Below are 26951 nucleotides of genomic sequence, written 5' to 3'. Positions count from 1 at the left end.
GGGGCACATAAGTTGACAGTAGAGACATCTGAAGATAAACGTTCAAACTTCTTCCACTACACAGTTTGAAGTACACATTCCAGCTGGCCTTCTAAAAGGCGCTCACTTTAAATGAACGGAGTTGGTATACCCCCGGTACAACAATAATAATATAATGAAAATGAAAACCTACAACCTGTTTTCCAGTCAGTGACCAGGTCAGGGATGGAATGAATGAATGAAGCCCTCATCTTGTGGCGAGAATAGGAATTGTGCTGGCTGCCGAAGCCTGTCACACTCCTCGAGGGCAATGATTAATGACTGGCAGATGAAATGAAACAATATTGGAGAGTGTTGCTGGAATGAAAGATGACAGAGAAAACTGGAGTACCCGGAGAAAACCCTGTCCTGCCTCTGCTTTGTCCACCACAAATCTCACATGGAGTGACTGGGATTTGAACCACGGAACTCAGCGGTGAGAGGCCGACGCTCTGCTGTCTGAGCTATGGAGGCTACAATAAAAGCAATAATATTATTCTGGTGATTTCCTGGAATGCAGAGGTCTAAGAAGGTGCTGGGGTGAATGGGTCAACAAGGAAATGACCAGAGCATTAGTTAAAGCACTAAATCTTTAAAATTTTATTTCTTTCTTTACTTTTCTTTCTCATTTTAAAATGTGATTTGGAATAAATAATAGTTTAATAGGATAACAAAAGAGCTCATCAGCTCTGTTAACAACAGCAGACTGTAAGTCCAAAATCAGGTAAAATAGAGAAAATTACTGACACAATAATTTACAAGGGATGAGCAATATAGCTCTACACAGGGACACTTTTACAAGAGCATGCTTGCTCCACTCATTTATATTCTAGGAGACTGAGCTCCAAAAAGTCCAGCTTCTACCAAAATTATGCCTTATAAACTTCAAATACTTTGGTTACAATCACTTCTGCTCAACAGTCTGTTACACACTCGTCTATGAACAATTACCAAATAAACAGGGGCAATGAGTGCCCATTCTAAATGTCCTTAAATTAAAAATAAAAGGTTTAACATGAAAGGCTATGGACAAAAGGCTAGGAGGCAAAACTCTTGCACTCCTTTTAGAAAAATGCTTTGAAACCCTAAAGTAGAGTGAAGAATTTAAGAGTCTAGAACGTTTTAGTCACCCCATACCAAGTTGAGTGGGAATCAACAGAGGATAAACATTCTTTGTTCCTTTAATTTACATGTTTCCCAGCAGGGATTTGAATGGAGTCCTCAGACTTCCTGAAATCTTACAGTTAAACTATGACTTTAGAACTTTACATTAACAAAAGGAGCTTGAAACCTTTCCCCAAAGTTATCTGCCTGGATCTATCATATGTTAAGAGATGTCTGCCATTACCTTGAGCTGTTGGGCCTTCCGAATGCCGGCCTTCAGCCTGTCTCCTAATTATGCCGCACACACACTAGACCGGAGCGATGAAGATGACAATATGGCCCTAAAGCACCCAGGTTTTATAGCATCTCAGAGGGGAAAGTTCCAGAACTCTTTATAGATAGCCTGGATGCCTGTACACACCTCCAATTTTAATTGGCTAGAGCAAATATTCCAAATATTCCTGATTGGTTAATAACTTAATGAAGAAGGAAGCCGTAGGAGTGTTGACAACATTGATATATTAAAAAAATACAATCTACAAAAGCTTGAGTTTTGCCACCTACAAAAAAATGAAATTCCCTTTAGAATTAATTATCTTTAATCCCGCCAGAGGGGGCACAAAGGCCGATGGTAGAGACATCTAATGGTTAAAGGTCCAAGTATCTTGTCTTACATTAGTTCAAGGTTCATAGCACAGATGGCCTTCTAGAAGGTGCACAGTTCAACGGGACGGAGAAGGTGTACCCCCGGTATTATTATTATTATTATTATTATTATTATTATTATTATTATTATTATTATTATTATTATTATTATTATTATTATTATTATTATTATTATTATTATTATTATTATTATTATTATTATTACTGAATTATTGAGTAGAGGAGGTATAGCTATTTCATTCAATATACACTGCCTGACCAAAAAATTGAAGCAGCCAGAAGGGGAGAAACAAACAAAATGAAACTTCAAGTGTTGAGGGGGTATGTGATGTTATTTCAGTGAGTGCAAAATCGAGTCAGATTTTACAAAGAATTTGGCAGTATGAGCCCATTTATCAGTATGATGTTCCACCCCTTCTGGTCTGGATGCATGGACTGATTCTGTTGGGAAGGCTGCCATAAAGCAGTTGTATTCTCTCCTGAGGCAAACTGGCCCACAACTGTTGTAACTGGTCCTTGATATCCTGGATACTGGCACTGGGACGAGTTGACTTTGGAGCTGGCCCCGCACATGTTCTATTGGGGACAGTTCTGGGGATCTCTCTGGCCACGGGTGTATCTTAACATCATGCAGAGAGTTTATAGAGACATTTGCCGTGTGTGGACAAGCATTGACCTATTGAGAATTGGCACCACGATATTGTCGCATGAGAGGTAACACATGAGGACGCAGGATGTTCATGATGTACCAATGTGGCGTCAAGAGTTCCCTCAATCACTACCAGCTGTGACCTGAAGTCATACCCAATGGCTCCCCACACCACGATGCCACGAGTAACACCGCTGTGCCTCTCCAAAACATTGGAAGAATGAGACCTCTCCCCAGGTTGCTGCAATACATGTAGATTATGGTCATTCAGGATAGTGCAGAACCGCGATTCATCGCTGAACACAATGTGACGCCATTCATCAGCAGTCGATACTTCCCAATCATGGCACCACTCCAAACACAGCTGTTTGTGTTGTGATGTTAACGGCAGCCTACGCATGGGATGGTAATTCACTAGTCTGGCTGCTGCTAGTCTCCAACGAATGGTACGGGATGGGAGGTAAACTTGTCCCCCATTTGGATCTCCGGGTGGGGACTACACGAGAGGGGGCGATAATCAGAAAGATGGATACTAACATTCTGCGAGTAGGAGCGTGGAATGTTGAGCGTGGAATGTTAGAAGTTTGAATCGTTGTGGTAGATTGGAGAATCTGAAAAGGGAGATGGATAGACTAAAGTTAGATGTAGTTAGTATAAGTGAAGTACGTTGCCAGGAAGAACAGGATTTCTGGTCAGACGACTTCTGAATTATCAACACACAATCAAACAGAGAAAATGCAGGAGTTGGTTTAATAATGAATAAGAGAATAGGACAGCAGGTAAGCTACTATGACCAGCATAGTGAAAGAATTATTGTCGTCAAGATAGACACCAAACCAATGCCCACCATAATAGTGCAGGTCTATATGCCTACTAGCTCAGCAGATGGTGAGGAAATCGAAAGAACATATGAAGAGATAGAAGCTTTAATATAATATGTAAAAGGTGACGAGAATCTAATTGTGATGGGAGACTGGAATGGAGTGGTAGGCCAAGGAAGAGAAGGTAATACAGTACGAGAATTCGGATTGGGACAAAGGAACGAAAGAGGAAGTTGGCTGGTTGAATTCTGCACTGATCATAATTTAGTCCTTGCCAATACTTGGTTCAAACACCACAAACGATGGCTTTATACGTGGACGAGACCTGGAGACACTGGAAGGTATCAAATAGACTTCATTATGTTTAAGGCAGAGATTCAGAAACCACGTGTTGGATTGTAAAACTTTCCCAGGAGCAGACGTGGACTCTGAACACAACTTGTTGGTCATGAAATGCCATCTGAAGCTGAAGAAATTGAAGAAAGGAAAGAATACAAAAAGATAGGGTCTAGACAAGTTGAAAGAAAAGAGTGTGAGGGATTGTTTCAAAGAACATGTTGCAAAAGGACTAAACGAAAAGGCTGAAGGAAACACAATAGAGGAAGAGTGGAGAGTCATGAAGTCAGTAGGGTTGCTGAAGAAATTTTAGGAAGGAAGAAAAGATCAACTAAGAATCAGTGGATAACTCAGGAGATACTAGACCTGATTGATGAACGACGAAAATACAAGAATGCTAGAAATGAAGAAGGCAGAAAAGAATACAGGCATTTAAAGAATGAAGTGGATAGAAAGTGCAAGGTAGCTAAGGAAGACTGGCTGAAAGAGAAGTGCACGGATGTCGAAGGTTGTATGGTCCTAGGAAAGGTAGATGCTGCATACAGGAAAATCAAGGAAATCTTTGGAGAAAGGAAATCTAGGTGTATGAATATTAAGAGCTCAGATGGAAAGCCACTTCTAGGGAAAGAAGACAAAGCAGAAAGATGGCAGGAACATATCCAACAGTTGTATCAAGGTGAAGATGTAGATAATTTGGTTCTGGAACAAGAAGAGGCTGTTGATGCTGATGAAATGGGAGACCCAATTTTGAGGTCAGAATTTGACAGAGCAGTGAGAGACCCAAATAGGACCAAGGCACCTGGAATTGATGACATTTCCTCTGAATTACTGACCGCCTTAGGAGAAACCAGCATGGCAAGGTTATTCCATTTAGTGTGTAAGATATATGAGACAGGAGAAATCCCATCCAATTTTCGGCAGAAAGTTGTTATACTTATTCCCAAGAAAGCCGGTGCTGACAGGTGTGAAAACTATTGCACCATTAGTTTAGTATCTCATGCCTGCAAAATTTTAATACATATTGTTTACAGAAGAATGGAAAAACAAGTTGAAGTTGAGTTGGGAGAAGATCAATTTGGCTTCAGAAGAAATGTAGGAACATGTGAAGCAATCCTGACTTTACGTCTGATCTTAGAGGATAGAATCAAGAAGGACAAGCCCACGTACATGGCATTCGTAGATCTAGAAAAGGCATTCGATAATGTTGATTGGACCAAGCTATTTATGATTCTGAAGATGATAGGGATCAGATACCGAGAACGAAGAATTATCTACAATCTGTATAAAAATCAGCCTGCAGTGATAAGAATCGAGGGCTTTGAAAAAGAAGCAGTAATCCAGAAAGGAGTGAGGCAAGGCTGCAGTTTGTCCCCTCTCCTTTTCAGTGTTTACATAGAACAGGCAGTAAAGTAAATCAAAGAAAAATTTGGAAAGGGAATCACAGTCCAAGGAGAGGAAATCAAAACCTTGAGATTTGCCGATGATATTGTTATTTTATCTGAGACTGCGGAAGATCTCGAGAAGTTGCGGAATGGTATGGATGAAGTCTTGGGTAAGGAGTACAAGATGAAAATAAATAAGTCCAAAACAAAAGTAATGGAGTGCAGTCGAACGAAGGCAGGTGATGTAGGAAATATTAGATTAGGAAATGAAGCCTTAAAGGAAGTAGATGAATATTGTTACTTGGGTAGTAAAATAACTAACAATGGCAGAAGTAAGGAGGACATCAAATGCAGACTAGCACAAGCAAGGAAGAGCTTTCTTAAGAAAAGAAATCTGCTCACTTCAAACATTGATATAGGAATTAGAAAGATGTTTTTGAAGACTTTCGTGTGGAGCATGGCATTGTATGGAAGTGAAACATGGACGATAACTATCTCAGAAAGAAAGAGAATAAAGCTTTTGAAATGTGGTGTTACAGAAAAATGCTGAAGGTGAGATGGATAGATCAAATTTCAAATTAAGAGATACTGAATCAAATTGGCGAGAGGAGATCAATTTGGCTAAATTTGACGAGAAGAAGGGATAGAATGATCGAACACATCTTAAGACACCCAGGACTTGTTCAGTTGGTTTTTGAAGGAAGTGTAGGTGGTATGAATGGTAGGGGTAGACCAAGGTATGAATATGAAAAGCAGATTAGAGCAGATGTAGGATGCAGTAGTTAGTAGAAATGAAAAGGTTAGCACAGGATAGGGTGGCATGGAGAGCTGCATCAAACCAGTCTATGGACTGATGACTCAAACAACAACAATTAATTACATGATACAGAATGTTGCAGGGAGTTCGTTAGTTGTTCTCAGATGGTAAGTGCGGATATGAAGGGGTGCACAATACAGCCAAGGCCAACTAGATATACAGGCCATAAGGCTCCCCCTCCACTTCGGGCGCTACGTCACACTAGTCGCCAGCCGCTTCACTTCTCGCCAGTGACTTATAAGCTGATCTGAACTTCGCAGCAGTGAGGCTATTGATGGTGTTGAATGATTTAAACGTGTGTGAACATTGTGAATTATGGCCACGTCGTGTTGTATACCTGGTTGTAGAATAAAATACAGTTCAAAACAGCCTAATATTTCAGTGTTTAAATTTCCTACTGGCGTGTTTCGGAAACAAAAGTGGATCATAGCTATCCATCAAACCGAATTCATCCCTTCAGCAAGCTCAGTTGTGTGCATAAAACACTTCGACGAAGTTTCGTAATTAGGGACGATTCCGTTAAAAGACCTGATGAGTCTCTTTTAACTGTAAAACCTAACCATTTAAAACTCTCAAACGATGCTATTCCTAAGTTTTAAAATGTGCCTGCCTATCTGTATAAAAAATCTTCCAACAACGAGCAAAAATCCTATTCAAAGACAAGAAGAAATTGAAAAACGGGAAGAGGAAGGAAAGAAAGAAAGCTGAGGAAGAATATGACAGGATCAAGGACTTCGACGACGTTCAGGGTAATTTCAGTATTAAACGCAAATTAGATTTGGACAAAGTTTCCGTCAACTTTAACAGCCAAAGTCTGTATTTTCAAAATGTATGTGACTGAGGAAAATATTCCGAAAATTGGTACTTCCTTAACATTAAACGAGGCTCTTGATTTTAAATCCATTAAACATGATATTTTCATGAGTTATAACCCTGATATACGTGCATTAGGTGATGGGGGCAAGATATTAAAATGGTCAAATTAGAAAAGTATGTATAACTTCCTGTTTAGACCTGCTCGTAACTCAAAAGTGACTGTCCACGACAAAATAGAATCTGTACACAAAATAATCGATGAAATTGAAAGTGAAGTTAATGAGTGTATCATTACTGATATTTTTTTTTTTTTTAAGGAACAGTTAAATATAGCCTTTGCAAAGAAAGTATCTTACTCCTGTATTCTAATAACATGGTTCACTTCAATATTTTTCGCATTTCCTGGGGCGTAAACGAAGATAAGACAGTCAACGTTTCTTACAATGCCCCACTTGGTTATTCACAGTCTTTTACTGCAAAACTAGGCACGGGAAATTCGGGTATTGATGATTCACATTGGAATTACTTGAAAAAAGAAACTAAAATTGTTAAAGGAGCATGAAATATTTTGTAACTTGTTGAATGGAGTCTACATAAAACATGAGCTGAACTATAAAGGAGGAAAGGTTTTATTTTTGTTTTTGCCAGTGGCTTTACGTTGCACCGACACAGATAGGTCTTATGGCGACGATGGGATAGGAGAGGCATAACAGCTGAAGGGAAGCGGCCGTGGCCTTAATTAAGGTACAGCCCCAGCATTTGCCTGGTGTGAAAATGGGGAAACTACGGAAAACCTTCTTCAGGGCTGCCGACAGTGGGATTCGAACCCACTATCTCCCGATGCACGTTCACAGCCGCACGCCCTTAACCGCACGGCCAGATCGCCCGCTAGGAGGAAAGGTAGAGGGAGTTGCTTTTAGTAGTAAAAGCGGAGAAAATAACACTACATTAGCTATAACTGCACAAACTTTTATGTTGTCATCCAGTCTTTAAAAAAATAAAGACGTTGTTGATTTGTTTCCATGTAAGAACCTAATGTGACATTTCTTAGAAGAACTAACTTTGCAAGTCTTTAAAGTATTAACAGATAGTCCTATAGCTTATAAGGTAGCATGCATAATTTCTAATAATAACAGGAAAATGTTTGAAAAGCTGTGCAAAAGCAATTTACAAACCACTTTTCAAAATCCATTTGACGAAACACACACACACACAAAATTGTTTGATACTGGTCATTTATTTAAAATCTTAATAAATAACTGGCTTAATCAAGCTGAAAACTTATCCTGACTTTGACAACTCTGAGTCAGACAAAAAAATGTCTGAGTCTATCTAGTGCGGCCTTGGCTTGCTCCTGCCCTGTTACCAAAAGGTGTACCAGACTCTTTTAGAGCTACAAAACGTAAACCTGTATACTAATGTTTTTACATGAGGATTCTCAGAGAAAAATTCTGACTTCGCTTGTCAACAATGTTCTGGAAAACGAAAATGTTTAAACATGCTGTGATTAAATAAATAGTTTTAAACATTTCGTTGACAGATGTATATACATCTTTTGTAATATATTATTGAATAACAATAGAAAAGTTACCGTAGATAAACTCATCGCTGAGAAGAAGAAATCCTCAGGAAAATAAAAATGTACAAACTGAAACCTTAGGTATTCCTAGGTAAGTTTTAAGTTGCAGCTTAATTTCTAAGAAAGGTTTCAGACTTTTGTTGTGAATTGCCATCATGCATTTTCCTAGTAACATTAAAACTTTTTGTATACGTATTATGCGTTCTAATCTTTTAAAGATACCGTGTTGAGTTACAAGTGACAGATGTCATCATAATTTTACGTAAAGAAATGTACATGTACTGCCCTTCCAGTTTTCTCCCCGCATAAAACTCGTGTAGTATACAAGCCTAAGTGAAGCCACAATTGAAGTAGTGATCAATTTTATCGTTAAGGTTGAATAAATGAACAATATCATGGTGAAAGTGAGAGCGGGCCCTACACTGCCATGCTGAACGCCAGCCACTAGCATGACGTCACAGTCCGAGCCTTGTGGCCTGTCTATCTAGTGCGGCCTTGATACAGCGGTCCTCCCTTGTGGTGGTCAACTGTAATCGACTGGAAACTTGATGACAAGTATGCCTGCCCTCACGTTCCCATACAGTCCAACATTGGGCCACTGTTACATCCGGTAAGTAAGGGTGTATTCTGCCCAAAGGCAGGTCCGAGCCTCTGTAGAGGTGTGCCTGAGCCGGAGTTTACGTATGGTAGGGTGGCCAGTTCCTTTCCACTTCTCCATTACATTACCCCGACCAATAGCGCATGGCAACCTATCCAACTCCTGACCATGCCCAATGTTGCTTAACTTCAGAGATCTCATGGGATCCGGTGTTTCAACATGGCTACAGCCGTTGGCTGTCACATCCGAACGCCCCACAAATCTGGACATTACATGATTCAACCAGCTGTCCAAATTAAGACACATTGAGGCTCATTTCCGACTCTGTCAAGTGCTGATTGTGCCCCTTATATACCCTACCAGGCATGGTAACAACACTAAACACGGACAACACTAATGAACTCTGATGGCCATTCTACCTGTCACAGAGAATTGCAACTCTAATCATTCACATACCTGCCAATGACGTGTACGTGTACGAAGTTACATTGACATCTGATCATTTCTTCTTGGTGCTTCAGTTTCTCTGTCAGGCAGTACAATCTCTGTCAATGTTTCACAAGACTAGAAACTCAATTCCTCAAAGAATCTGGCTCCTTCAAGGCACTGCAGTCCTGAAAGACACTTTCTGCAAAATCTCTGTGTCCTTCTCTATTTTTCAGGAAGTGACTTGAATGCATAAACATGTGGTAGTCTGTTGGTGTTATGCCAATGTGAGAGTACTGCATTCTTCAGATCACTCAATTTTTTGTGTAGCTATGATTGCCTTATGAGGTCCGTTCCTATTATCCCTAAACAGCTACTCTTTCCTCAACTACTGGCTCATGCACAGTATTTGAGAGCAGTAGAGGAAAGACTTGTAATGGTCAACACCTAGTGCTGTGCAACACACTGACAACAAAAACTTCAGTGAAATCAACTTTGGTTTAGGATTTGGGAGTTTTGCCAACTACCCACTTTGCTTGTGATTTTTTGCAGGATCCACCTTCCATCACCAATAACTATATAATCAAGTTGCAGCTTTAGTAATGAATAGATAGGTTATTGCAGATGTCCACTATATTCATCACACTCAGTCAGTTCATGCAATATCCAAATGTCTATTTTTTTTCACTAGGTAGCTTTATTTGCTGTAAATGTTTGGAAATATTTAACTGTCATACAAGTTTCCAAACGGTGATGTGTGGATCTACCTTCAAACCCGTTTTCCACTTTTGATGGGTATCCTCTGCTTTCCTTATCATGGAAAATCTGGTCCCCAGCATGAGAGTAATTATTGTTTAAATCAGCAATGCACTGTCATTCTGAAGTTAACATTTAACACCTTACTATTCATTTATTTTGCCATATGTTCAAGTAGCAAAATCGTGCTGTCTCAATATATTGCAAAGAGCACTTTAAGACATCCTATGACACCTGTAGCTTCACTGCATAATGCACAATGACCTTCAGTTTTTATTAATCATGGTTCCATTTGTCCCACACAAGAGGAGGCAGAGAGGACATTGTGTACTAGTTCAGTAATTTATGTATGAACAACCTAATGTTTCCCTTATTTAATCGTTACACTCTAGCACACTGCTTTAGCAGTCAGGAGAGAGCCTTGCTGGGTAGCCAGTGGAGTGCTCCAGCAATTGAATAGCTTGTTGTTGAAAGGCACTAAGTCCAATTTTTAAAGTTTTGAGATAAACACAAAAAACTATTTTTCCGCTCTTATAATGTAATTGTCTGTGCATGTAAAGTGCGCGCACGCACATACACACACTGTTATAATAAAGTAAAAATTGTATTGTTCTGTATCTTACTAACACTTTTACTGACAAAATACGTAACTGGACTTAGTTCCTTTCAACATGGAATGAACAGAACCTGTAAACGAGTAATAACATTTACGTTCTTGGTTTATTTCCTTTATTTCTAAATGAATCTATGTATATGCAAGTATGAAAATAAAGGTAACTTAAATGGAATAACAGCTATTTTCTTCAAACAACACATGGAATTGTTTATTATTTTGTTATGTGGTATGTTTATATAACCCCATTATTAATAAAACAGCTGCACTGTAGTTGTATGTATGTATGTATGTTTAGTCCTCAGCCCGAAGGCTGGTTGGATCCTCAACAGCTCCGCCATCAGCTGTCATAGATGGCCTAGGCATCACTGAAGAGGCGTACTAGGGAAATGAGGAGTGAGGTAGTTTCCCGTTGCTTTCCTCACTGAGCCAGAAGTTGCTATTACATATCAGTCTGCCAAGCCCAATGAAATGCACGCACCAACCGACCCTATGAGCAATATTTTCACACCATTCATAGCAGGGACTGGCTGCAGAAGGAATGGCATTACTAGCATCACTCATACCTCAGTCACTTTCATTTTGTCAAAGCCAAGGATAAAGCTGAGACAGATCAATGAAAGTAACAAGATTGCTCTAGCCCATACCAGAAGACATAGTGCACTGTAAACACTAGGTCCCGCCAGCAAAGGCATGCACTGTAGTTACAGACATTAAAAAACAAAAGCATATTAGTAAAACAAATAATACTGTTAGAAAAGACAGGTAAACCTTTTTCATTAACACGGCCATTCTAGTAATTCATCAAAGAATGCTTTACTCACCTCAGAAGTCATGACATAACGATGAACCTTTTTGAGATCATCCTTTTTTTGTTGATTTGATTGGTACTCATCCTTTCTCATAGGCCTTTAGCAACTGATTCATAAGAGGACCATTTCTTGGCCGAGGCTGGGACAAATGGAATGTGTGATGGACTATGCTCTCAATGAAGGGATGAGCAATCACTCTGCCAGGATGATCTGCAGAATACTGGAACTTGGAAAACGATACAGGAGCAAACACCACCTTCGCACTTCTAGGAACGTCCTTCCCTGTTGATTCATCACTTAGAGTTGTTTTCCTATAATGCTTAGGCCAACACGCATCCACATCAATGATGTCAGTTCCTTCTACCATTTTTATTGTAACATCATTTTTTTGTGTTAGCAATAATTGTACAATATTCTTTTGGAGTGTAGATTCTGTCGCAGCACTTAATTTGTTTCTTGAAACACCAAAATACCAATCGCATGGCAGGAAGGAATGACCTCTAATAGGGAAGCAGTGAATCCTCTAATCATTTATCTTTGACCAAGCCCATGCAGAAATGAATAAATGAATGATTCCTATTTTGGCCCGGACACACATCCGAGTACAAGTGAAGTTTCTTCGTGCCTGGTTTAATCTCATTGGTGAAATAGTCCAATATGAATGTGCACACTTCATTGGCCCCTTTCTTGGCCTGCCCCTCATGATACATGTATACTTTGGAACTATTGTCTTGGAAGTTGTGTATTGTAACTACATGTACCCATAGCTGCCTTAGGTAGAATATTTCCTGAACAGGTATATGAGTTACAGGTAAATTTCGCATGTAGTCAAAGGCAACACAGATTGTATCATCAGACTGGCAGGATTCTGAGCATGATTTCATAGAAGAATAAAATTTGTGACCCTTGCGCTTGTGAATATTTAGCTCACTTGCTGCTGTTGATTTAACATTTTGTGACAAATGCAGAGAATTCATTTTGACTTGAAGTTCTTCGCAGATACTGCACACATCTATTTGGGGTCTATCAAATCTGTAGCCGAAGTTCTTATTGAAATAATCAACATAAAATGTATATTTTACTTCAAGATTAGGACCTTCCTCACAAAAATAAATCATGCATTTTTTTAAGGTTCAGCTTTGCATCCAAATAATTTACTTCGTTACCCCTATGATGAGACATTTTGACTGGAAACTTGAGAATGTGGCCCCGAATTTCAGTGCAGATTTCATGTGATATAACATGCGTCTTCTTATTGAATCCTATCTTGTCCACTGGGCTTTTGCCTTTTGCCACCAGCTTAGCAATCCTGAATACACACTTCTGCGTTACTCCATGTAAACTAATGAATGCATTCCTACTGACCTGCAGATGCTCCTGATTTCTAAGAACAAAATATGTATATGGTGATTCACGTTCCACTTTTGATCATTCTCCGTCTTTATTAACAGCCCTAGGTCTTCGCCATTTAATGGGATGCCATTCAATCAGTCTCTGTAAGTGGATTTCCTGTTCATTTTTGGTTTCATAATCATAAAAAGCAGCCCCTCTTCTTCTTGCAATATATTGAAGCATTGATGCTTGCACCTAAAACAAACAAGTTACCTAGGCAATATCTTTGTCAGATATCCATTAAGTAATCATAACTTCAGTATCAATAATCATTCGAATCCCTTTTATGGAAGTGAAATGGTTCAACAGATAATATTTAGGTAAAAACGATAACTTCCATCATACCTGCAGGGAGGTCCAATACTTTTCTGAGGAACTTCCTTTCCTGCATAGCTTGTGTATGCAGTACCCTTGATTGCTTTACTTTATTCCTGGCATAATTTTCTTCTTTACGTTTATGTTTCTTTCCTGCCATAACTTCGTTGTCCATGATGAAATTAAGAACACAGCAAGAAAAAGATTAATAATATGCAGAGCACAAAAACCATGTAGCGTATATTGTCAGTGACAACATTCAACATCTATGTAAACAAATGAAACAAGCATGCCAATCTTGACATCCAAGACATAGCAGCACTCTCTGCATAGGTTGGTTGGCGCTGGTAGACATTCCATGTTGAAACGCACTAATTGCAGGACTAAGTTCCTTTCAACACGGAATAACTAACCTGATGGCTGTGGTAATGGCACAAGCGCTGCCAGGACATGGTTCCTTTCAACACCAAAACATGCTTCTTGTTTCTTAGAATGCAAAATCGCTGTAAAATGAATTTGTCAAAAATGTGGACTTAGTGCCTTTTGACAATAAACGATTCAATTGTATGGGAGTGATGTTGCATGGCTGGTGAACTGCTGTAACAGTCAAGTGTTTGTTCAGCTTCTCTATGTTTTCCTATGGTAGACTGCTGGAGGAGTTTGAACTTCATGATATTTTGCGATTTTCTTGGAAGTCTGTAGCTACTGGTAGAGTCACCAGATGCCAGGAGCAATCAGATAAAAGGTAAGGTTTTGAGTGACCTTCACACTCATTGCTTGCTGCCTAGTTGCTGTTCACGGACAGCGTAATATGTTGGCACTTTTGGTAAAGATGAGCCAAGGTAACTGTGCAACTCGTGACAGTTATTGTGCGAGGTAGGCAACTGAGTGAAGAAGGAGACAGAGAGATTCGGTGTATGCGTGGAACAGCAAAGTACCTCTGTTACTATCTTTCTTACTGCAGTACATCTCTGAGTGATCACTCTGCTAACTTTGTCATCGTTCTCATCACACAGCAAAACTCTTATCCCAGAATGAGCCAGCGCTAGTTGACAAGCAAACGACTTCACCGTGCCTGGTAATTGTAGCTTTGTTCAAGTGATTTGATTCACAAGGAGATGAGGAATTGAAAATTGTTCACCGTGCTTTACTGATGATGTTGATAAAGGGTTAATTTTCAGCTGAAAGAATGTTAAATTCCCCTATGTATAGCTAACCTGGACAACCTATGAAGTTATCATGTTACGATGAGTGATAGTGTGAGAAGTACAGTCATTTAGTGCAGGTTCGGTGAATAGATTTGGTGATTTAGTTATATTTAAGACAGTACCACCTGTGAACTCCGAAATAAAAAGCAAAAGGCTGCATGTACAAGGGAAGGATGTAATTTACAAAGTGATAAACAAGGAGACATCTAGGACCGCTAATTATTTTTTTACATTTATGAATTCATAAAAATACTGAATAGAAGTTATATTTTTTGCTTGTAAATCACACTGAATTGTCAAAATAAATTGCTGAAGTATCATTGCCTCAGAGTTGTTTGTTTTTGTGTAAATCAGTATTATATTACAATAGATGTTAAATATTTCATTGTAATTGTATACTCATAATTATTCATTGTATATAATAGTTCAAGACAATATTCAATTATTTCAAAATATAAATAATATAAATAATTATAAATATTTACAAAATTATCAACATTGGTCAGCACTTTTACAACTCTAAAACTTTTGTACTTTTTATATGCAATATTCAGGTCTATCTCTTATTTTGATAAACCTATCGTGAAAAATCATGGCATGATACATAGAAACGGATAACAGATTAGTGTTCAGTGACCCAAAATCAGTTAAGATCACCTACCACATCTCTTGCCGCAAAGAAATAATTTTAAATGCTGGATTGTGTAATTTTCAACCAGTCTGCTTGAAACTCTTAAGATAGTCTTAGATACAACAGAATAACAAACTGATTTTCAAATTTTACAATATATGCAATAGTTTAGGAGCAATTGTTTTGTTCTCATCATGATCATCATAAAATATAAAAATTGAGTTATGGCTATGTGAAATAATTTTCTTTTAGTGTAATTAAAATTTTTCAAAACCCATAAATCACTTCTTTTATATTAGTATTTTTAAACTGAGATAAAATTTTCAGCCAGATCTGTTGAGCCATTTGGCCTGAGGAGCATTTTATAAATACATCAAAAAGTTTTAAAAATTTAGATAAAGTTATGAACATCTCAAAAACTGTTATTGATAGAAACTTGAAACTTTGTATGTGATGTTATACTGATGCTGAAATAAAATGTTCAAAATTCTAAGGTGAAAGGATGAAAATTATAGATTTTTGGATTTTCACGGATATATTGCCTTAAGGCCTACTGGGGTGAATGGTAGCAAATTATCCATAAAGATATTTTTAATACTGTATGCTTCACCTTCTAGAGTTGCTTCTGTAACAGAACAATACTTATAATACAGTATTTACACTGGAAGCTATGTCAAATACTTACCCAAACAACACACTCCTTCACCATCAGCACATGAGGCAAGACTCATTCCTCCCAGGTCCTCACACTCTTGAGACGTGTAACATAGCCCTGTGGTACCATCTGGAGAGTCGCATAGTAGATTGTCATTGCGAGATGACCAATTGACATTGTTCTTGTTGGTCTTCTCATTCTGTGGTGGTGAGAACAGCGACTGGTATAATATGAGATCTGAAACATACCTCTTGCATTATTAGTGGGAATTGAAGTCAGGATTGTTCAACTTCACACTCGTGGTGCAATTCTTACATAACTCAATTCATTGCTATTGTTTATTAAACTACATTAACCAAACTAAATGAGTGCTGACGTTTGGCCTCCTGATGGAACTGCAAAGCAGAAATTAGTTCACCTGAGGCTGAGAAGAAATACATGTAGAGGAATTTGGACTGATGAGAAAAGAACCCTTTTACAGGGTCTCCAATATAAACTAAGACCGAACGCAGTGTTTGTACTCTGAGTTACAGCAGCTGCCTCAGCCAAACTTACGTCACATGCGGCCGCCCTGCTTTAAACCTTACCTTAGAAAAGGTGTTGAAAATGTCATCTCCTGGGTTATACAGGCATTGTATCTGGTAACCACATTCTGGCTGACACGAGTGAGTTCTGTCACTGTAGTGTTTCTGATTTCATTCATAAAGTTTTCTTGAAAATTAGTTCGATACACTTTTTCTTCCAGTTTACCCCACAAGTAAAAATCACACACTGTTAGATCTGGGGAACAAGGGAGAAGTAGACCAGCACCAATCACTCTGTCTGCAAACACTTCTGAGATTGTAAGAAGTGAATCTTTTGCTGTATGAGCAGGGGCTGAATCTTGTCAAAACCACCAATGCAATTTTTCTTCTTCCGTTAACTGGAAGAATGGCATCAAAATGTCATCTTGGTACCTCTCTGCATTTACTATTGTCTCGAACAAAATAGACCCAATTATTTGTCTTGCACTAACAGTACACCAAACACCAATCTTCCTATCATAATGAGAGACTTCATAAACACCATTAGGATTTCCTGCACACCAATAACAAGAGTTATGACTGTTCATACAACCATTGAAATTAAACCAGAACTTTTACATATGAAAATACGGTGTTGCAATGCTAACTGTCTCACCATGTTAACGGCTGAGATTGAGACTGGCAACTGATGCTTGTCAGGTTGAACATGTTCAGGCTGCTTGCAAAGTCAAGAGCTATGTGGGTGCCTCCCAATACTGCAGCTCACATACCGCAGAGTAGAAACACTGCTTCTGTGGTCGTAGTTTGTATGACAGATCCTGTATTTGAAAATAGCAGTGTATGCTGATATGGAGATTATCCATGTTAGTTTGTTCTTGTCTCCTCTTTCTGGTGCCTCTTTCCACACTGACCTGTCATTGTCTAATAATATGTGTTATCCTCTTACGGATTTCTTCCCATGTTCCATTTTTTTTTCTATGTATGATTTGATTTGCCACTTGTTTGTTCCCTTCCACTGCTTATATGGACACATTGAAATACTTCTCTCCTTCTACAGAGTGGCCCATCCTTGCTCGCTTTGCTCGAATTTGCATATGACCAAGGCCAATGCTGATGTTGCCCTGATTGCTTCACGTGAACTGCTGCCTCATAAGCAGGATTCCAGTAAGATATAGCAGATATTTTAGATTCAGTCATTGCTATATACCTATCCAGAGCTGTTGATAGGGTAGATCATGGGAGGCTACTAGTGAAAATGAGGGCTATTAGACTAGACAAAAGAGTGGTAGAATGGGTGGCTAAATTTCTAGCGAACAGATCTCAGAGAATTAGAATAGGTGAAGCATTATCTGATCCTCTAATTACAAAGAGAGGAGTCCCCAAGGCAGTAAGATACATTTTCTGCTAATCGCTTTTCATGTTGTAAAGAAAGGAATAGAACTAATTTAATAGATATATATCTACCAGATATTGGGCTCTAGATTCGATTCTTGGCCAGGTTGGAGATTTTTTTACCTTGATCTGAGGGCTGGTTTGAGGTCCACTCAACTCATGTGATTAAAATTGAGAAACTATCTGATGGTGGCCTCGGTCTGAAGAGCCAACAACAATGGCTGAGAGGATTCTTCATGCTGGCCATGCTTATCCTCATAATTTGGAGGCTATTGGGCTGAGCAGTGGTCAACTGGTAGGCCAACATCCATCAGGGTTGTAGTGCCATGGAGATTTTTTGTTTTGTTTTGTTTTGTTTTGTTTTGTTTTGTTTTGTTTTGTAGGATTATATAGAAGAGAAACATGGACAATAGCAAGTGCAGGAAGAAGGAGAATAGAAGTTCTTGAAATATGATGTTTCAAAAGGATGCTGGAAGTGAGATAGATAGATAGATCAGATCATGAATGAAGTAATACTGAATATAATTGGTGAGAGGAAAAATGAGTTGACTAAATTTGACCAGAAGAAGGGATAGATTGACTGGACACATCTTGAGATCACTAGGATTTGTTCAGTTAGTATCTCTTAGGAAAGTGTATCTGGTAAGAACAGGTCAGGGTAGACTGAGGCATGAATATGACAAACACATTAGAGTAATGTAGAGTGTAGTAGTTACAGGGGTTAGTATATGCTAGGGTGGCATAGCGAGCTGCATCAAACCTGTCTATGGACTAACGACCCAAACAAGAACAAGAGCAACAACATCAACATTATTTAATATACATTTTTTCATTACAGAAAAACCTGTATGAGAATTTACTTCTTTCCTTCAGTCATGACATTAGTAGACAAATAAGTTTGGGTGGTGTCTTTAAAAGTAGTTGGAATTCAAGAGGACAAATTGGGACACATATTCGTTTATAGGAAGGGGAGTTAGGGATTGGAATAACTTACCAAGGGAGATATTCAATAAATTTCAAATTTCTTTGAAATCATTCAAGAAAAGGCTAGGAAAACAGCAGATAAGGAATCTGCCACCTGGGCAATTACCCTAAATGCAGATCAGTAGTGACTGATACTTGTATTCATGGACTTAAACATTTTCAGCTAATCGCTTTTCATGTTGTAAAGAAAGGAAAAAAACTAATAGATATATATTTACCAGATATTGTAATAGGAGTTGAATCATGGCTGAGAAATGATATAATGGATGCAGAAATTTTCTCACGGCACTGGAGTGTGTATCGTAGAGATAGGATAGGAATGGTGGGAGGGGGAGTGTTCATTCTGGTGAAAGGAGAATTTGTAAGCTATGAAAAAGTTAAAGATGAGACACATGAAATTCTAGATGTAAGGCTCATTTCTAAAGATAATAGGCAACTTGATATATTTGGAGTGTACAGACTGGGAAAGGGTAGCACTGATGCGGATTCGGAATTATTTGATGGGATAGTCGGCTATGTGGGAAACGACATGGAAAGAAATGTGATTGTAGCAGGAGATTTGAATTTTCCAGATGTCAATTGGGAAGGAAATGCGAGCGACAGGAAGCATGACCAACAAATGGCAAATAAGTCAATATGGGAAGGACAGCTGATTCAGAAAGTGATGGAACCAACCAGAGGGAAAAATATCCTGGACATGGTGCTGATAAAACCGGATGAGCTCTATAGGGAAACTGAAGTAATAGATGGTATTAGTGAACATGAAGCTGTTTTTGTGGTAGTTAAAAATAAATGTGATAGAAAGGAAGGTCTTAAAAGTAGGACTATTAGGCAGTACCGTATGGCTGATAAAGCAAGCATGAGGCAGTTTCTAAAAAGTTACTATGATCGGTGGAAAACAGTAAATAAAAATGTAAGCAGACTCTGGGATGGGTTTAAAGAAATTGTTGAGGAATGCGAAAACAGGTTTGTACCTTTAAGGGTGGTTAGGAATGGTAAAGACCCACCTTATTATAATAGAGAAATAAAGAGACTAAGAAGGAGGTGCAGACTGGAAAGAAATAGAGTTAGAAATGGCTATGGAAGTAAGGAGAAATTGAAGGAACTTACTAGAAAATTGAATCTAACAAAGAAGGCAGCTAAGGATAAGAAGATGGCAAGCATAATTGGCAATCATACAAATTTTAGTGAAAAATGGAAGGGTATGTATAGGTATTTTAAGGCAGAAACAGGTTCCAAAAAGGACATTCCAGGAATAATTAATGAACAAGGAGAGTGTGTATGTGAGTATCTTCAAAAGGCAGAAGTATTCAGTCAGCAGTATGTAAAGATTGTTGGTTACAAGGATAATGTCAAGATAGAGGAGGAGACTAAGGCCAAAGAAGTAATAAAATTTACATATGATAACAATGACATTTACAATAAGATACAAAAGTTGAAAACTAGAAAAGCAGCTGGAATAGATAAGATTTCTGGGGATATACTAAAGACAATGGGTTGGGATATAGTACCGTATCTGAGGTACTTATTTGATTATTGTTTGGTCAGAGGAGCTATACCAGATGAATGGAGAGTTGCTATAGTAAGCCCTGTGTATAAAGGAAAGGGTGACAGACATAAAGCTGAAAATTACAGGCCAGTAAGTTTGATGTGCATTGTATGTAAGCTTTGGGAAGGCATTCTTTCTGATTATATTAGACATGTTTGTGAAATTAATAACTGGTTCGATAGAAGGAAGTTCGGTTTTAGGAAAGGTTATTTCACTGAAGCTCAACTTGTAGGATTCCAGCAAGATATAGCAGATATCTTGGATTCTGGAGGTCAAATGGACTGTATCGCGATTGACCTGTCTAAAGCATTTGATAGGGTGGATCATGGGAGACTACTGGCAAAAATTAGTGCAATTGGACTAGACAAAAGAGTGACTGAATGGGTTGCTATATTTCTAGAAAATAGATCTCAGAGAATTAGAGTAGGTGAAGCTTTATCTGACCCTGTAATAATTAAGAGAGGAATTCCTCAAGGCAGTATTATCGGACCTTTATGTTTTCTTATATATATAAATGATATGAGTAAAGGAGTGGAATCGGAGGTAAGGATTTTTGCGAATGTTATTCTCTATAGAGTAATAAATAAGTTACAAGATTGTGAGCATCTGCAATGTGACCTCAAAAATGTTGTGAGATGGACAGCAGGCAATGTTGTGTTGATAAACGGGGTTAAAAGTCAGGTTGTGAGTTTCACAAATAAGAAAAGTCCTCTCAGTTTTAATTACTGCATTGATGGGGTGAAAGTTTCTTTTGGGGATCATTGTAAGTATCTAGGTGTTAATATAAGGAATGATCTTCATTGGGGTAATCACATAAATGGGATTGTAAATAAAGGGTACAGATCTCTGCACATGGTTATGAGGGTGTTTAGGGGTTGTAGTAAGGATGTAAAGGAGAGGGTATATAAGTCTCTGGTAAGACCCCCCACTAGAGTATGGTTCCAGTGTATGGGACCCTCACCAGGATTACCTGATTCAAGAACTGGAAAAAATCCAAAGAAAAGCAGCTCGATTTGTTCTGGGTGATTTCCGACAAAAGAGTAGCGTTACAAAAATGTTGCAAAGTTTCGGTTGGGAGGAATTGAGAGAAAGAAGAAGAGCTGCTCGACTAAGTGGTATGTTTCGACAACAATAAAGGTGTTTTAATTTGTTCCACCTATTCAATACTTTTATTTTCACTTATAGTGGTTACATAAATAGACTCTTAGTTAAATGGGAGATTTTTCGCCCTCAATTAAGGGCATCATCAGCCTAAAAACAATCATCAAGAATACAACTAATAATAAAAGTGAAAGCTAAAAGTTTAGCCAGTTATTAAAATTCAGAACATAAAAATGTGAAAAATGATACAATATATAAAGATGCTAGTGGAAAAATGTCTATGATTAATCTTATCGGAGACTAAAACTTCTTCCATTAAAATTCTAATTAAAAACAGTTCATTTAAAAATTTAGTGGAAAACCAAAGTGGTAATAATATAAAGCCAATGACATGAGGGTGTGAACACAAGCATAAGCATGATTGTCATAAATACAATCTTTCCAAGGCCGCTGATGAAATTCGTCAGCATAAAGTGAGATAGAAGCATCCGTTGAAAAATTGTAAGTGGCCCTTAGCACCGGTAGGTAATACAATTGGCTGGAACCTTGCCAGGAAATGTCAGTAGATGCAGAAATAATGTTTTATGTTAGTGGAAGTTGTTATTTGTTATCTACTGTTGTGTTGGTTGCTGCCCGTCTGTTGGCTCTGAGTCTGGTGTTGTAACTGTGCTGCAGAGGCTTAGTTTTTTATGAACTCTTTTTAATTAGAATTTTAATGGAAGAAGTTTTAGTCTCTGACAAGATTATAGTTTAATCATAGACATTTGTCCATTAGCATCTTTATATATTGTATCATTTTTCACATTTTTATGTTCTGAATTTTATTAACTGGCTAAACTTTTAGCTTTCACTTTTAATATTAGTTGTATTCTTGATGATTGTTTTTAGGCTGATGATGCCCTTAATTGAGGGCAAAACATGTCCCATTTAACTAAGAGTCTATTTATGTAACCACTATAAGTGAAAATAAAAGTATTGAATAGGTGGAACAAATTAAAACACCTTTATTGTTGTTGAACTGTAAATTTTCAATACGGACCTAAAATGAGGTTTATAACATGTAATAAGTGGTATGTTCCGAGCTGTCAGTGGAGAGATGGTGTGGAATGACATTAGTAGACGAATAAGTTTGAGTGGCGTTAATAAAAGTAGGAAAGATCACAATATGAAGATAAAGTTGGAATTCAAGAGGTTAAATTGGGGCAAATATTCATTTATAGGAAGGGGAGTTAGGGATTGGAATAACTTACCAAGGGAGACGTTCAATAAATTTCCAATTTCTTTGAAATCATTTAGGAAAAGGCTAGGAAAACAACAAATAGGGAATCTGCCACCTGGGCGACTGCCCTAAATGCAGATCAGTATTGATTGATTGTATTGATTGATTGAAGTTAGAAAGCGTTCTGTATTCAGCTTAAAACCTTCAGTCATAAAGCATTACTTACTTTTCTCTTTCCTCTGTGTGGAATTACTGATGAGCTCTGCTCCCAGTACACCTACACCAAGGTACAGGATTAGCAGCATTCTGTGAATCAGCATTCTGAAAATGGTTAGAATAATTTTGAATCCAAGATACTGAATTTACTTATTTATAAACAAAGTGATTATACTTTATATGTGTGTAATGCCAACATTAATGTATCCTCAAGAATTATGAAGACCTAATATATAGAAGTACAAATTATAGTAATGACAGAAATGTTACGTACACATAAAAATAAAATTCAAGAGTGTATGGTGAGCTGCATACTGAGGGTATGACTATTGTATTGCTGAAGACTGTTAGACTGTTATTTGATTCTTCCAGACAATTTTAGAATGGCAGACATTGTTGTAGCACTTTTGTCTTCGTTTAGAGAAATCTGGTACTTCTGCCAAGCAGGTTGTAATAAGAAATACTATATCATTATTAATTTACAAGTTGCTTTATGTTGCACCAACACAGATAGGTCTCATGGTGAAAATGGGAAATGACAGAAAACCATATTCAGGGCTGCTGACAGTAGAGTTTGAACCCACTATCTCCCGAATGCAAGCTCACAGATGCGCACCCCTAACCATGCAGTTATTCAAATGGCTAATTGATGTACTGTATTATACAACAGTTTCATGAGTATCACAAATTCTATGAAATAGATACTACTACTATGAATAATTTCTAATCAAACTGAAATTTGGTACTGCATTATTGTTGCTGAAAAATTTTTCATATCTAGCAATAATAATGTCCAGGATATTCTTATTTTGGGATTCAGGACTGAGAAAACATTCCCTATAACATCCTGTACTTTTATGGATAGTAGACCTGCCCCAGTGTGAGCAAAAATACTAGTATTACAACAGTCTGCCAGCAATTACTGATGAACTTTGGACTGGAGTGTATATTGGGTGTTTGACTATTGTACTGCCAAAAACTGTTAAAATGTAATTTGAGCCAGTACCCAGATGAATACTATAGAGCCAGGGTTAGTGGTTTGGATGGTAGAGCACAGGTTTTCTGAGCCTGAGGTGGTGGTTTCATTTCTGGCTGAGTCCAGTAGTATTTGAAGGTTTTCAAAAGTATTGATAAAGATTTCCTTGGGGCTGATGACCTTAGATGTTAGGCCTCTTTAAACAACAAGCATCATCAGCAAGCAAAGATTTTCTTTCCCATCTCCCAGCCTCAGCAGTGTATGTCAGACCATAGATCTTACTCAGCACTTTTCCTTTGAATGCATCAACTTACTCTTCAAGTTTTTTTTTAAGTTGCCCATATTATTAGTTTTACTAGAGTCATGCCGTGGTGGTGGTGTTTTAAGAGGAATTGTACAACCACCCTCTCTTAACACTAATTAGAGGAAGAGTTCCATCCCTTCAATAATTAAGGTATTGATGAAAGAAAGGAACAAAGAAACAAAAGTGCCACAAAGGACAAGAAATTGAAAGATTCAATAGGCTTCATAAACCTAAAACCAGTGGGGTCAGAAGAGAATGAGACCAAGGAAGATGGATAGAAAAAATGAAAGTGAGGAGGCTGGCACAAGTAAATAGAAGCAAAGCCAGACTTAGGTAAGGGTCTCATGGTAACTAAACCACATTCCCGTGCTGAGAGCCCCTGGAGTAACTGCAGTCATGCAAAGATAGGTCTTGCTTCTCTAAGGTACCAAGTGCGATGAGTAAAGGTGATTTTAAGCTAAAATAGGTATAAGGAGTGTTCATTATCCTTTGCTGTACCTCCTGTCAGTAAAATTGTTGCAGGCAATATTTACACTGCAGTTACGGGTTTGTGAATTTGGATCTGTTCCTATATTACTCTATATTGTATTCTTTGATTTCTTGTAGCTCTCATTGAAATACCGATATGATATTATTGTTGGTTCCATAGCCAGTTAGTTGAGACCACTGCAGTATAAGAGGGGTGGAAGTACAACCTGAAGAAAACATGTGCAAGGTAGAAGGTCAACATGTATTTATCCATAACTTTCTCAAAAACTGAGGGAGGAGACTTCTATTAGGTAATTAGTGTACCTTCTTTTTTTGCAATAAAAATTGCCTGTTTGTCACATGAAGAATGGTGGTCCATACAATATTTGCATTTAGAATGTAACAGAAAGTATTAGGCTTAAGTGTCTAACTTAAATTCAAAATTATTTGTTAGGATTTTCCTTTTTTATAGCTGGCATTTTAAAATCAAATTAATGCTGTAGTAGTGAGACATGGAATTAGGATACACCCCCGCTTTTGCCTGGTGTAAAAACAGGGAACAATTTTTTGCAGCTGCTGACAGCCTACCATCTCCTCAATGTATGCTTACAGCTACACGGCCTGTACTGCGTAAACAAATAACTTGTTGTTGTGTAAATACTATGATGAAAGTGAAATGAATAAAATAAGTAATATACCACACCAGTATTTTGTATTGTATTGTATTTATATTGTATTGATTAGAATTGGTTAAGGGGGCCTGGTGCTAAAAGTGGATGTCTAAAAATAGATATACTGATTCACACTAGTGATGGGATAATAGAATACAAAATAATTGTTTATTTGAGTATTTCATTTTATTCAATGATTCAATTATTTTTTTCTGTTCAATTTTTTTTTTGTTATTTGATTAATTTTTCCATTCGATTATTTTTCTATTATTCATTTAAAACTCAATTCAAATGAATGAGGCAATCGAATAGTAAATACTTTTTAAAAAAATGAGTGAAAAGTACTCTAAATGTTGTCATTTTAAGTCATCAATCTTATCAGAGGGTAATTAAAATTACCCATCTTTATACCCTTACAGAAAGTGTGTGGTTGGAGGATCTGTCTCCGATAAGCCTTCCAAAAATAATACAAATTCATGTTCTAGACTAGAAGCAGCTATGATCATGCACTCAGATGCCATTACTTAACATGCATAGATTAATATATTGCAGGTGGTGGTGGTGGTGATTATTGTTTTAAGAGGACGTACATCTGGGCAATATTCCTCTATGTAATATATTGCATCACGTGCCCATGCAATTACACAAAGTTCAATGCTAGTGTTGACTACTTGGCTCACCAAATTTATCAAGTTAAAATTCACCAGAATTTTCTCTAAATGGGGAAGTTGCTAGTTGCTATCTTTGAGTGGCGTCAGTGACATTAGGCAACAGTCTGATGTAATCGCAGCAATCAGGCAAGGTAACGACAGTTCCTAGACAATCGCATATGGCTCTTACCATGTGCTTGGAAGTAGCCCGGTGATTCGCCAATCAGTATGGGGACCACAGATGGATACATGATTTCTTTGTTTACATCAGTTTCGGTTCTCTCAATGACGGCAGAAATAAATGACTTCAAGAAGACTCCAGATCATTAGAGGTGTCAACGCTGCTGCTGCTGATGATGATGATTTTGAGAAAGTGATTCTTTCCCCAGACAAGTAAATGTGTAAATGGTCGATACAAATCAATAAGGGTTGAAAACATAAAGGAAAAGGTGGCAGTGGTGATTAATGTTTTAAGAGCAAGTACAATACTAATCAGAGGGAAAAAATGGAAGGTGTCACATACTTAAAAAAATGGAGGTATTGGCCAAAGAAAGACAAGGGCCACGCAGAGTGTGAAAATGAAGACTGCCTTGGCCTCGGAAATCTAATACCGTCAGGCTCAGAAAAGAAGAAGAGTTGACTAAAGAAGGTGGGTTAGGATAGCTGAAAGTAAGGAACCTGGCACAAATGAGTGGAAGCAATGCCTGGATTCAGCTAAGGACCCTGTGGTCGCCAACCCATACTCACTTAATCGATCAGTAAATCGCTACTAATATCCATTTAGGGCTGTCACTCAGGTGGCAGATTACCTATCACGTATTTACCTTGACTTTTCTTCTATAATTAAAAGCTCCTGGGGCCCCCTTTAGTCGCCTCTTGCGACAGGCAACGGATACCGTGGATGTTAATCTACTGCCCCAACCCAGAGGGGAAAATAATGGTTGGTGAATGAGACAGAGTTGAATAACAATTATAATAATAATAATTATTATTATTATCATATGGCATCAGCTACTGTGTGCGGATATTTTAATTCGGCACCATCTGGCTGTCTGCTCGTCAATTTTGATGTTCTGTTTTACTCTAGGCTTACTTGATGTCAGAGTCAACTGACTCTCTCTTGGGCGTCTATGGCTGAGTTTTAATTAATTTTGTCAGATAAATACCAAATTTGTCACCTGAGATCTTTTACATGCCAACATCGTAAGACATGGAGTCGAATAGACTTTTTTCTGCCCTTCAAAAATCCAACTACCTCTGCTGGATTTGAACCCGCTATCTTGGGATCCGGAAGCTGACACTC

General features: G+C 38.0%; 1 protein-coding gene across 1 annotated transcript in view; it reads right to left on the bottom strand.

The window, feature by feature from the left end:
- LOC136874425 (uncharacterized) overlaps positions 1 to 25899 on the bottom strand; it is a 95619-nt gene extending 69720 nt beyond the window's left edge. Inside the window, exons 1-2 of the mRNA XM_067148059.2 lie at positions 25839 to 25899; positions 15625 to 15831 (exon numbers count right to left, since the gene is read on the bottom strand). Of these exons, the coding sequence (XP_067004160.2) occupies positions 15625 to 15831; positions 25839 to 25899 (268 nt within the window). The remainder of the gene's footprint in view (positions 1 to 15624; positions 15832 to 25838) is intronic.
- Positions 25900 to 26951: the final 1052 nt, after the last annotated feature.

This window comes from Anabrus simplex, chromosome 5 (genome assembly GCF_040414725.1).
Source record: "Anabrus simplex isolate iqAnaSimp1 chromosome 5, ASM4041472v1, whole genome shotgun sequence".
Lineage (NCBI taxonomy): Eukaryota > Metazoa > Arthropoda > Insecta > Orthoptera > Tettigoniidae > Anabrus > Anabrus simplex.
Note: the sequence above shows the minus strand (reverse complement) of the source record. Positions and strands in the feature narration are given on the sequence as shown.